This window comes from Topomyia yanbarensis, chromosome 1, assembly GCF_030247195.1.
Source record: "Topomyia yanbarensis strain Yona2022 chromosome 1, ASM3024719v1, whole genome shotgun sequence".
Taxonomy (NCBI): domain Eukaryota; kingdom Metazoa; phylum Arthropoda; class Insecta; order Diptera; family Culicidae; genus Topomyia; species Topomyia yanbarensis.
Window position 1 is genome coordinate 155,208,491 of NC_080670.1, and position 14,049 is coordinate 155,222,539.

Genomic DNA, 14,049 nt, shown 5'->3' on the forward strand with positions numbered 1-14,049 from the left:
CATCAACATCATAAAGTCCAGCGCAGCGCGGATCAGACAAGACCGAAACGAGACGGCGTTTGCCGGTCGTGTGGTGCGCCACGCGATCGCTTCGCCGGTTGCCATTCGGCATTCGGGCTTCGCTCGGTCGGTTTCACATCGGAACCGAACGGGCAGCGTGCGCGCGCGCCTCCGATCGTTCGCTCTTTTCGGGGTTAAATTTTAATGTGTTTTTTTTTCGATTCACCATCCTTCTCTGTCTGTTTCGTTTATGTTTTCTTATGCTGCGACGATCATCAGGTTTTTCTCCGCGGCCCTTAAGGATGAGTGCGACAGAGGTGTGTTGGTGATTCTGACGGCTTATTTTTTATACTTTCTGAGCGGGCACCTGCAGTATGATGGGAAAAGAGCATACAAAATGCAACTGCTTTAGGACGAAAAGTACCATTCCAGGAGCTACCTCCGGCGCGGAAAGATCAGTGTTCTGACGAAACAGTCAAAGAGAAGATCGCGTTTTAATTTGTGAACTTGATCGTGAAATCGAATCGAAGTGTGCGGTTGCCGAAAAAAGGACTTAGTGAATTGTGTGATAGTGAAGATAGTTTGCAAGTGAACTTTTAATGGCTACGTTGGTTCGAAGCATGGCATTGGGACAGAATATTTATATACCAAATGGATCACCGATCGGCCAGCAGACACCGGTAAATCCTTACCGCAAGCGACCGATAATTCCATCTTCAATAAGTGTTGGAGGCGGACTCCAGCTGGGATCCTTTAAGGATCGTCCGATTGCATCCAAAAAATATTGTGCTATACCGTACGCGGTCACTCCTCAACAGACGGTTTCGATACAACGTCGCAACGCACGGGAGCGGAATCGCGTGAAGCAGGTCAACAACGGATTCGCTAATCTACGCCAGCACCTTCCTTCGACTGTAGTTACCGCTTTGACCAACGGTGGCCGTGGTCCACATAAAAAACTTAGCAAAGTAGACACACTGCGAGTAGCGGTGAAATATATTCGAAGTCTTCAGCGTGTACTGGAAGAAGACATTGAAAATAATGGCGAGTCTCCAAAAACGAACTTACAAGCTTTATCACCGGTTTCCTACTACGGATCGATGTCTGAAACATCGACCTCATCTTCGCCGGCACCCTCGCAGTTGTCGGAATATTCGAGCTACAGCAGCCAACCGGAGATTGGCACCTTCAAGCGGGAGCCTTACGATGGATATTCAGCCACAAGTGTTTCTACGGATTCCGTGCCTCCGCTGCCCAGTATGACAAGTTTTAGTACCAGTGGAATATCCGGCACCGTTACTTACTCTCAGCCGATACACCATGTATATAAAGCTCAGCAGCAACTGATCGGGTATCATCACGGGGAGCTGAGTCCTCAGAATACCGATGATGAGGAACTGTTGGACGCGATCTCCTGGTGGCAGCAGCAGCAGTAGAGAGCATTCTTAGTCATTAATAGTCCTCGGAATAAGACTGAAATTAGATCAGAGGCTGAGTTTCCTGCATGGATAGTGATTGAGTGGAATGGTGAGTTTTCGTTTTCGTTCGTTCCGATTCGATCGGTTAATTCCATATCAACAGACGAATAATTTTGACAGTGTTATGAACAGCTTTTATTTAATTATGTTTTTTATATCTTTTTCTCGTGTGCAGATATCCACCTCAATGACGAATAAGTAGTTCTCACGCCGGTTCCCGCACCGGCACCGTTTCGGATGTAAACACAGTGGGAATTAGCTCGTTCGGATGATCTCCTTTAAATTGAATCACTTCGTTCGCGGATGATTAATCGAATGTTTCACGGATTGTACAAATTAAGCTTTAAGGTGTAGTGTGTAAGGCAAAAACACGAACTAGTCACGGAATAAATTAATTGAAGCTAAGATATGTTTAACGTGTTGTACTAATTATGAAAGAACGTTTGCAATGATGACCACTATCCACATCATGGGCAGCTGTAATTCTCGATGAAAGGGGATGTACGAATCATAATATAACAGGATCCTTCAGGCTGCGCACACGTTGGGATCAGATTTAAATTTATTTTCCGATCTTCCATATTCTCTGGTCTGATGTTCTTGGAATAAATAATCATAAAAAATATTGAACTGTAACAGAGTCAGCGCCACCTTATTCTGCTAAAGGTTGCGTAGAAACGATTCGAACACGATGACAGAACGATATAGCTAAAATAAATTTTCTTCATGTTAAATAGATCAGCAACATAATTTTTACTTCTAAATTTTTTATTTGGAATATTTTGAAAAACACTAGTTTAGCTTGCCTTTCATTCAACTTTTTTTATTTTTTGAGATAAGTCCAAGGTTCAGATATCTACAGATAATAAAAATATTTTGTTGCAACATTTCTATCCGTTATTTACGATTTATTAATTTAGATACTTTGTGTCTTTATCATAATCCACAATTGTTTTGTTAGACCGCCATGCTTTTGCTATTGTATAGTTGAAAATCTCCGAATAAATTGATTGAAGACTTCTCAAAAAGAAATGCACTATTTAGTATTTAAGCTTTTTTGTACCTAATCGAATTAAATTTAAAACAAAAATAAATCGAGACAATCGTTTGTTTTCTAAATACTGCAAAATCGTCTTGGGTACAGTTAAACGGAATATCTGTGATCTCAATCGTAACGTTCTCCGGAAATCTTTGAAACCAACAATATATTCTCATCTAAGCATGTTTTACTAATTACTGTGTCAGTTTTATTTATAGAATGCACAGTTTAAACATTTCACTTTAATTTCACTGGGTAGTGTTTCTAGAAATAGTAAAAATTTTTGGTGAGTGCAACAAAATATGTGAATTATTATCCACATTTTTCTTAAAAAGCTCGATAAAAATGATTCACACTGGTTATCACTTCACAAAGTTGTGGTTTTCAATTATCTGAAATTATGCAATCGGTATTTTCTCAAAATGTTTTTTTTCCATTTTCAATTGTGAGCGAAAATTTTTTTTTATTTCAAATTCACCGATAGCTCAATAATATGTCTCTATTAATGTTCACGCTTCATGATTGTACAGAGCAACAGGGAGTATCAGCGATATTGTAAAGGCATGTTTTGTTCGCGTCCGTATGCTACATGGCTTTAGTTGAATACGACAACCGTAGTAACTCCTATTTGTGACCGCAACGAGTCTTTTTAGCTCGTTATTATCCTTATAACATGTTACTAGTGTTCCCAGGTACATGAAATCGCCGACAATGTTAACGTCAAGATGGATTTTGGGAAAAACATGTTTTGATGAAAATATTACCATTTAAAGTTTACAGTGCGATTGGTTTCAAAAATCTATTGCAAGCGAGTCACGTCTAGCTCACTTCAAGATGGATAGTGCGAAAAAACTGTTTTTATGAAAATATTACCAATATTAATCTATTGCGAGCGAGTCTCATGTCTGTTTATATTTTTATGAACTGTTTATAACAATATGGATCTCTTGTTGACTTCTTTTTCATTTGTAAGAAAATACACATATACTTCTTTTAGTACCTAACAACAAGCCACCGAGAAACAACGGCTCACCATTTCCACGTTGAACTACGCCGCGCACGGATTTCAAACAACGGATTGCCGTGAACGTGCTTGGATCAAAAAGTCTGTCTCAGTTTTTTCCGCATTACAAACGACACTGAACAGAAGTGCGGCAAGCAAGCGTATTAAATATTTATTCCGCTTATAACTTTGAATTCAAAGCAGTGACATATACATATTTATAAATCAATAATTGATGTAGGCCACAATTAATGGTTTGAACGTTTTTGAGGGTCATTAAAAAAATAGAAAAAAAATGTTTGCCAAATAACTAGATTTTTGTTGGATTAAGAGGAGGTTCTCATTCAAAATTTTCAAAAAATTATTTTTGGTGCATTTTTTGAAAGTGTCAACTAAATTGTGTTAAACGGGTTTTTCGATCCGCGCATCAAAGAAGTTTACAGGACAATGTTCGAAATGGCGTCTTGGACGCCATGGGACGCTCTCGAATCGAGACGCGTGCCTCAGGTAGAAACCTTTTCATGGCATTATGCACGTTCCCAGAATGCTTAGTGTTGCACTGTACATGTGTGCACTGCCCTTGTATGTAAAAGTGACATGAACGCCATCGAGCATATTTTTCAGGAAATCAATTTTTGTCTTGCATAGTGCGGGTAAAAGCATGCTTTCATCACTTGGTTTTTCGCGTTTTAGCAGGTCATTGTATATTTCTAATTAAAAGTTTCTTGCACTGTGAAATTTGACAGAAGTGGCGTTTATGTCACTTTTGCATACAAGGGCAGTACAGGTCTCAAGAACGTATTCCGTGTAGAGTCATCGCAGACTTTTCGTGAGTTTCTAACAACCACAGAAAACGTTGAAAAACGAAAAATTCTAGTCCGCCATATTGGAATCGCTTTAGTTATTTTTTGATTTCGATACATATTAACTCAAATTCGTGTTTATAAATAACAAAACTTTCTCTTCTCCATTTTTGCTGAAATACCACTTATATTTGTAATAGTGGTTCGCCATATTGAATCGGCTATTTCGAATTTCGAAAAACTGACTTCATATTCGTAATCAGCGATGTCCAAAACCCAGAATTCAATATTATTATTACAAAATATTGACATGAATAATTCATCGAGTGTTCTAAAAACTTAAAACGCGTTTATCTCAAAACATGATGTTTTAAAACTGCGTTCAATCTCAATTGAAAACGGTTCTATTTTAAGACTTCATCTTTTGGCCTCACGAAAGAAAATTTTTTTCATTGGAGGAATGACTTATAAAATCTACAAATCATTTGTATTCACTAATTTTAATGAAGCCTTAAGGGGTTACACCACTGTAGAGCACAAAAAATAGGCATATTTCGGGAATTTTTCTTGACGCAATAAAGAGATTAATCGAGATTTTGTTAAATGGGATTTATAAAATAAGTAATAAATCACAAAAAATAATTTTTTCGAGTAATTTCAATGGCAATCAAAAAAATAAATTCTTACGTACGTCGCTGGAGAAATCAATTTCGAATATACTGTGAAAATTTCAAATCGATCAAAAATTATTTGTTCTAGTTGTGTTTCCGGCCAGCTCAAAAAATGTGGTTTCGAGAAAAACGCGGTTAAAGTTTTCAGCACACTCAGGGTATACATAAGAGACGTTGCAGGAAAATTTGAACATTTATATTTTATTTTCGGCTTCCATTTTTTGGTATATCATCCTGAAGCACATTTTAGACTGATAAATAAAAATTGGATTTTTTTTAAATTCTGCAGTGGGGTACCGCCTTAAGTCATTTAGATAGAGCAAAAATATAAATGGTCCAACCTTGAAGAACTCCACAGCTAGCAGTAAATGGTGAGGGAAGCAAATTCACAAACATGATGCCATGTTTGATCTCGGATATGTAGCTAGAGTAGGGGAATGGTCGGTTGTCGGCACCCATTTGTCTGTGATTAATAACATTTCTCCAATTGCATAATATAGGGACATAAGCATACCAACGGAAAGTTAGAGGCCTTAGCTAATAACTGGTTAAGGAATTTATTTTTTTCCGTCAATATGAAAAATGTTACTGACAATTTCGTTCGAGTTGAATTAGGTTATTTATTATAAGTCAATATGTTACCCAAATAACCAATAAGCATGGAAAGTGCTTTTTAAAAACCGCTTTTGGCAATATAGATCGCTCCATTGTTGCTGAACCATGAAAATAATGTTTACGGCTTTTCTTCTTTTACTGATTAATGAAAAGAAGTTTTTAAATAATTTATTTTAAGCAAGTTTACAATTGATATGCATGGAAATGCTTATATGCTGTAAGAAGCATCTGAAATCCAAATAAAATGCTACTTTACTGCATATACTAGTACATACTTGGTGGTTACTTGGGTAATGTTGGGTTTCGAGATGAGCTCAAAAGTTGATGTTCGCTGTCATTCTAAAACAATGGCGGAGACTTCAAAATTCAAAATGGTGACTTTTCCTTGGCGTGTTATCATATGAAACCGTACAATGTGGATATTTCTTATTTGCAAAGGTTGTGATAGTACGATGTCTCCATATTCAAAATTGATATTCGTTACCATACAAAAATCCAATGTGTCGAAGCTATAGTAAGAAATCCATCATAATTGATATGACGGATTTTTAACTATAGATAAATCTGAAAACCTTCGATCGGGGTGCTTCTAGAATAGTGATGTCGCCATCTTGGATTTCAAAATGGCATCGGGTTTTAGCATCGACTCATAAAAACCGTGTCGAAAATATCCATATTGATTGGGATATAGAGAATTCCGCTAAAACGGAAGTCGTCATCCTGGTTTTCAAGATGGTCTCAAAAATCAATCTCTGACATCTACTCGTCAAGCCCGCTCCGAAAATACTCATATTGATTGGGTTATAGAAAATTCAAAATTTGCTACAAAAATGGGGTGCCGGCAACCGACCATGTTTGGGTCTCGACAATCGATTTTTGTAACCTTTTTCAAAACTCCGAAAAAAATTGTGGCAAACATTTCGTCACCATTCAATGTTGAATCACAATTTAGAATAAATTCACTTAGTAAATATTCAATGCGCATATTGTTTCGATCGATTTACTTCTTTCTATAACACTAAGCAAATGTTCGAAGAAAACTTTTGAGTGGATTTTAACTTGTTCAAAAAATATTTTGGTTGTAGAACAGAACATACGAAACTGTTTGCTTCAGCTACCGTCACAAAAATAACGTGTGAATATATCACAGAAATAAAATTTGTCAGTATGACCATATCTGCTTTCTGTCAAATGTTACATAGGGATGCCGACAACTGGTCAGTGCCGGCTACCGACCACTTTCCCCTAGTTATTAGTAATGAAATTCGGCACAACTAGTTCGAATAGCTTAGAGATTATACAACTATTCCGCTATAATGCCTTTGTTATCTTTTTGAACACTGGAAATATGACGATGATTTTCTCCATGAATCAGGAAACTTCCTGGCAGCAGATAGATATTGAATAGCATTAATTACGGAAGTTGGAGACTATTTAAGCAGACTTTTTAGTACGCCGGTTGAAATTCCATCAGGTCTTGGACTTGGCGATTTTTTTTCAATTCGTTAATTTGATAAGGCACGTTTGCGTTAGCTTAAAGGTGCCATTTTTTCTTTGCTTTACATTTTGAATTACTTAAAACTAGGAGGTTAAACATTTAATATAACTTTGTTTTTATATAATGAAACTAAAGGAATTTTACAGCTAACTTATACATATACAAGAGTGGGGTAATATAATATTCGTAAGATTAGGGGGGTCATTTTGTGTGTTCTTTGTATAGCAATGCACTTTATGATTTTTTAGAAGGGAGATTGTTGGAGCGATTAATTATTAACTAAGCGGAACATTTTACAAGCTTATTAACTAGGAGTGGTTCAATTTTATTAAGATTGGGGGAGATTAGTACTGTTGGGCATTTCTTAATGAGATTAAATATTGATCAACTAAAACTAGAAGATAGGCATCTAAGTTTTGGGAAGATATTCAAGGGGAGGGGGGGGGGGGGTGAAGTCCTACATCTGTGTATCAGAGACATGGGAGAGAGGGTGGACAAGGCTGACAGAGGGGGAGAATATAAACTTTCAGTTTCCGACATCTTAAATCAACCGCCAGGATTACAGATTCGGACGGATGCATCATGTATTGGGACACCGGGCGGTCTTTCTAGAGCCGGCAGAGGTTCCTTCAGACGATTTCGTAGTACGGCTCCGGTACGGATCGGAAACACACCGCGTTGCGCGTGTGATGTTGTACTGTAGGTCTCGTGTTGTTGGGTCATTCGACAGATGTTTTGTCTCGTCTCGGAGTCGCATCAGACCATCGTTGGGGTACGGTAGGCGGAAGAGGGCACTTCTGGGAATGATAAGAGATGATAGGGGCAGTTAAATGGGGATATTGCTGGTTTTTAGGAACGTGTATATAAGGGACATGTAGAGAATATCGCGGCTTGCTAGTACATCTCGAACCGGGACATTGGGAGATCTTCCTCGGGCCCGAAGGGAATCGAATAAATGATATCTGGCAGAACAGTACTCGGCGCATGTCCAGATTTCGTGATAACCGTTGCCACAAGCGCAGATACCGCTATCCACGAGCCCAATACGCCGGAGATGTGCGTCCAGCGTGTAGTGATTGGACATGAGCCGAGACATCACGCGAACGAAATCCCAACCCACATCCATCCCCTTGAACCAAGGTTTCGTCGATACCTTAGGGATTATCGAATGTAGCCACCTTCCCAGTTCACCATTGCTCCATGAAGTTTGCCAACTTTTGACGGTTCTCTGATGAGTAATACTGAAAAATTCGCTGAAGCTAATTGATCTTTCATATATGTCACTTTGTAAAGCGCCCGCCTTAGCTAAAGAGTCCGCTTCTTCATTACCTGGAATGGAGCAATGCGAGGGAACCCAAACTAAGGTAATCTTGTACGATCTTACAGACGAAGCACTCAGGTTCGGATCTCGGAAGTCACCTTCATCCAGCTTGAGCACGTCAGCCATGTGGTGCAGATAACCTGAAAAAAATTTCAACAAACGCCCAGGCGAAAAGATTCATTTCGCAGAACAACTTAAAACAAGTGCTTGTTTATGATAACGCTAAAATCAAAATCTCTGTATATGAGGATAATGGAAATATTCAAATTACATGATCTAGCTCCACTTACTTGCAAAATGGCAATTAAAAGATTTATGTCGTATTTCGGGGAGAAACGGAATTTATTACGGAGGACATATGGAAAACTACTTTCCAGGAATTTCAAATGGTGTTTTTGTGGTGAGATTGCGGGTAGGCTAACCCATTTCTTCGTATCTTTCCCTACAGTGCAAAACAGAAGGTGGTGACGCCAGTACACAGTGAACTCTTTGTGCATATCAAGGATGAACTAATACGTGCCAGTTTTGTAAGCAAACGGCACATTATGGAAATTTCTGCCCAGAAACCGCTGAGGCAAGCCCACTTCCAGTAAGAAATGCCAACAACCAAGCTCCAATATTTTATCTGATCCACAAACGGTCACCAATTTTGTGGCTGCTGTTCAGACAATAATGACAACTGCAAAAGCTGCGCCAAGCACTTCAAACTCAACGACTAATACCAGCCGTGAAGAAGCTACCACCAAAAATGGAGAGTTCACACTCGTGACTCACAAGGTCAAGAAGCCAGGAAGAACATCTGATCGCGAGTATCAAGACAGTAATCAAGATGATGATAAACGACAACGAGAGAGAGATTGATGACCCCGAAGCTGGCAAAAAACCGAACATTTTCCCGCCGCGAAAAAAAAATCTCCGGTCGCAATGGCAAGTTTCGCGCATGGGATTTTACAGGCTCTGAATAAAAGTAAGCGTAATATTTATGGTTTACACCTTGTAAATATATAAAAGACCTACGGCTCATCTAAGCTAACGCATTGAGCAGTGTCAAATAAATGAATAAACCAAATGGAGAACGTAGTGGAACGACACTTGCAGCTATGACAATTTCAAGTTAAGATTTCTTCAGAAAAAATGAGCTCTAGAGAAGCTACTTATTTCAAGCGGAATTGATGCTTGAGCCCCATTAAGTGACATATTGGATGGAAACAATTTTTTTGGGATATATTGCTTTTCTTAAGATTAATCAGTGCAATAAAAATTCTGATCAAAACACTGTGTGACTAGAATGAAGTAAGTGTGAACTCGGCTGGGTTTACTGAGATATCTACTGCGTAAGTTATCATGACATAGTTACAGAAACATTTAAGGACATATTTCGTTAGGTTGAAATATTTACCTACTGAATTTTAAAGAATCTGAATACCATCTAAGAAACCACTACTACTACTCGATTTCTCTCTTTTGTGAACTGTTGCATTCCCAATTAGGTCATCCCCTCAATGTTATACTTCGTTCACACTACGAGTTAAAACGCGTTTTAACGCTATCTTGATGTTTTTCTTGTTTCCAATTATTATAACGTGTTTTAACTCTGTAGTGTGAAGGTAGTCGATATTTTTAGGTATACAGTGACAAATGATTATTTAAAATTAATTTCAGTAATAACTATGCTTCTCCATTGGATTTTTTCTTCAAATTTTGACTACTTTTTGCAAAGTAAGGTTAGGCTCATTTTGAAGGAAAATTAGGAGCCTTCGAATGAGTGTAGTGTAATTGCGGGAATTTGCGGGCGTCATTGTTGTAATACTTGCGTGTAAAATAATAGTTCAAGATAAACATCTAAACATTAATTAATCTACTAGTGACATATTTTTGTTTTTCGATGTAATTTAATCAAATGGATATTTTTTATGAAGTAATGTATGCCGTAAAATCAACTGCTTCTTTGAAAAACGAATATATCCGGATGAAATTCCGATGATCAAATTATGCAAAAAAGACTGATGTTATGCCGTTCGAAAAGCTGTAAGAAAACTCATTTGTTGTTGACCGATAATCGCGCGGAAATGTCTGTGATAGCTCAGATAATACGAGAAAAATACTAGCGGCAATATGGCTGAACCTTCACAATTGGATTTAAGTCCGGGCTCGTTCCACTATGCGGTGCCCAGAGAAACTTACATTTTTGTTCTAGAGACCCTTCCGGTTTCCACAAGTGCCTGATTCATTATTAATTAAATTTTAATTTTAAGTCATCTGAAAAATATATGTCACATATGTCGCGAGGGACGGCCTGATTAACAATGGAACATTTCCAAACAGCATTCTTCATTCACCATCAACAGCCAAACATGACCAGCTTGGAATACAAACGAAAACAATAAACAAGTGTAGGTCTGTATGTATGCTGCTGACATTTGAGCAGTATGTATTAATGTTCCACAAATTTTCTTCCCTTCGGTTTGGCAGTCGGCACTTGCAGCGTGGTAGCGATTTTTGATAAGCGAAGAGGCGAAAGACTGGCACACGCCAGGTTCTGGCGTTGATAAATAAGCGAGAAGAATAAAAACCGCTCCGCTGTGTTCAGAATTTGTTTTGATTACCGTGAAAAATGTGATGTAGCAGGTGAAGGTGGTCAGGGGAAATTAGTACTTTTTTATGTTATTTCTCGTGAAAGATTCAAAGCATAATTGCACGTCCAGTTTATATGTTTCATCTGGAGCTTGTTTCAAATTTCAGATGCCTTGTACTGCTGTTCAGAAAATCAGCAGCTTTTATGGTATCTATAGCGGCCAAATTGTTTCCAAAAATCTCTTCCCACATAATCATTCTGCGGATTAAGATATACAAAAACTCAGATGTAAAAAAAGCCGTCATTAATCATAATATTTATTACTGATTAATTCACTTTCCAGAGGAAACCATTACTCCGTGCAGATCTTATATAAAAACATAAAACATATTCTGCGCGTACAAATTTACGATCGCCCGCGATCTTTCATCGGTTGGAAGATTAAGATAATTTCTTCCCCTGCGACAGGATCAGGCAACAGAATCCTCTGGTCAATATAGCGATCACTTTCTTTCGCTTCTTGCATGAGCGGAACTTCTTCATCATTTGCTCCAAATAATCTGTAGGAGTTTTTTTGCTGTCATGAATTTTATCTTCAGTAAGGAGATAAATTTCAGCTTAAGATTTTTTTTCTTCTTTCCGATTCATGGCCGGATCAATGCCGGCCTTGGTAAATTTTTTGAGTGTAGCTGATTACAAACGGTGAAACAAAAAAAATATAACTCGAACAACAAAATGCAAACGGACCTCGTTTTGTTCGGGATCTTTCCCGGGGACAGAGGGTAATGACTCAATTAGACCCATCAGCCGATGAAGACGACGGCCGCCATGGGAAAACGGATACATAAATTTGCGGCCATTTAAGTCAATCAACTGGCCCGGGTGACATCCATCAATCGGGGTGAAGATTTTTTTCGGGTGGTGGACTCTTCTTCTACCGGTCACCCAAATGTGAGCAGTTTTTTTCGAGTACCGAAGTCCATTCGCGGGACCACACGGTCACATATTGCTGGAACAGTTGCTCCTATTCCTGTTCGACGCTACCATCAGGGAAGTCATTGCGATGCACTCAAGATTTCAGCACATAATTTGCTACCAGCAAACAGAGAGGTTGGTCTGCAAGAGACGCAAAAAAAAGGATTTGGAAATATGACATGTTTGATGACCCAGTCCCTGGGGTTAGAGGAAAGTCAATTTAATTGTATCTCATTTGATTATGTTCGTAATAAATCAGATTTGGTTCCGCAAATATTGAATGGGATTTCCACGAAGAAGAAGAATGTTTGGTATATGTGCTAAGGGATATACGAAATCGTTTGCTTGTTTACCAAGTTGTTTCTTATATTTTATAATGCAGCTTTGCATTGAATCTGGTTTGGAAGTATCGATATCAGTTGCCATAAGCTTGAGCTGCAATCAGAAGTGTCAGTTGGAACTTTGCATTAGTCTTAAAATTGTCTGTTAAATAATAAAGAAATAAGAATAACAACTGAAGTTGTGGAAATCAAACAAGAGGAGTGGGCCCGATAGTAAAATAGCCACATAATTTGAGATTGTTTTAGTAATATCGGACAATTAAGCATAATATACTTATATTATCTTGATAAACTTGTGATTTTAGAGTGTAAGCCACTTGTCAATATTACCTTTGACAAGAAATTCCGGACAAACCCTTTCTCGCCAATCACAGCTATTGATAGAAAATAAAAGAACAATGCTTTGTCTTTCGCTGCTCTGAATTGTGTTCGGCCAATAACGGTTTGCTCGGAATTTCCCTTCAACGTGATTATTGACAGTTGGATCCTAATCATAAGTTTGCGAGATATTAAATAGTTGTCCCAAACTAGAATTAAATATATGTCGGACACTAGATTGGAGAGAAATTAACACGAATATCCCTTTGGTCTAAATGGGACAGATCAACCGTTTTGAGACTTTTATGGTAAAGGAATGTTCCTAATCCGCAATTTTCGACAATAGGGCCAGCAGTTCGGTCCTAGCTAAAAATACTCGGAATAATCGGATCGGTCAGTGGGGCCCATGATTTTGTGCCCACAATGAGGTTGACTCATGCCAGTTTCAATAGGAGAACTGAAGAGCTTCTATTTTCCATATTTGGAGCAGCTCGAAACAGCAAATGTCTCAGAACGGGTGGCTGAAGAACAAATGCGGTGTCTCATCAGCTGAATTCACGATGGTAGCTCCTTCACGAGGTTAGGTAATGAAGACGAGAAATCTTTAGACCGACTGGGGTCCCCGTTCTATGTTTGGAGAAGGAACTCCGTTGCTTGCGTGCTACGGCAATGTCCGCCAATGCGGTAGTCAAACGGAGCGGTTGGTTGACTCTCTTGAGTCAAAATCGAAAGCTTCCGTCCAGCCACGCTAGCCTCCGTATTTTTTTGTCCATACGCACGTTAACGTTATCGTCGATCATTAGGATAGCGAGCTTCGCCCATCGCCAGTAGTGAAAAACCCTGTGCACATGTAGCTGGATACCTTTTTCCATTCCCGAGATTGTTACTTTACCACCAGAGGGAACTGTCCAACTCGAATGACCTCGAATTATAATTAGTGAATTTGAATACCTTTACATTTGTGATATTTGGTAGGGTAGGGTTTATAGCGCCAAGATTTGTTTGAGACAGTTTCCGCAAGCAACCAATAGCCGTTCGAGTCGTCGCTAGAGAAGTTCTCAAATTTAATCTGGCACGCGAACTCGATCGCGAGAGTGGCGCTCAAGCTACCGAATTTACAAGGATCTTGTTGCACTCGTAGCGCGGATGGTTACAACCTGGGATCTTTGAAATCTGGAATTGCAAAATGTAATGGGGAAAATTGCAGCTCTTCAGCCAGTTCGATGGTGCGGCACAGGCGAATGAGAATACTGCCCAATGGAACCATAGCTCGTTGAAGTACGATAAGACAGGACCTTGATTGGGCTTTGTAGTATTTGTTAATCAACAGTACCGGATCAGCACCCATGACGTAAAGTTCATCATCGAAGCAAACGCCTAGGACAGAAGCTGATTTTTTGGCTTTTTATTGG

General features: G+C 38.8%; 1 protein-coding gene across 1 annotated transcript; it reads left to right on the top strand.

The window, feature by feature from the left end:
• The first annotated feature begins 487 nt into the window (after nt 1-487).
• LOC131676383 (achaete-scute complex protein T3-like) lies at nt 488-1,436 on the top strand. The gene has a single exon (XM_058955451.1). It carries the CDS (start codon nt 600-602, stop codon nt 1,434-1,436), a length of 837 nt encoding a protein of 278 aa, XP_058811434.1. The 5' UTR covers nt 488-599.
• Nucleotides 1,437-14,049: the final 12,613 nt, after the last annotated feature.

What these genes read in the sequence shown, in the direction of transcription:
- LOC131676383 (XM_058955451.1), top strand. Translation starts at nt 600, where the DNA reads ATGGCTACGTTGGTTCGAAGCATGGCATTGGGACAGAATATTTATATA.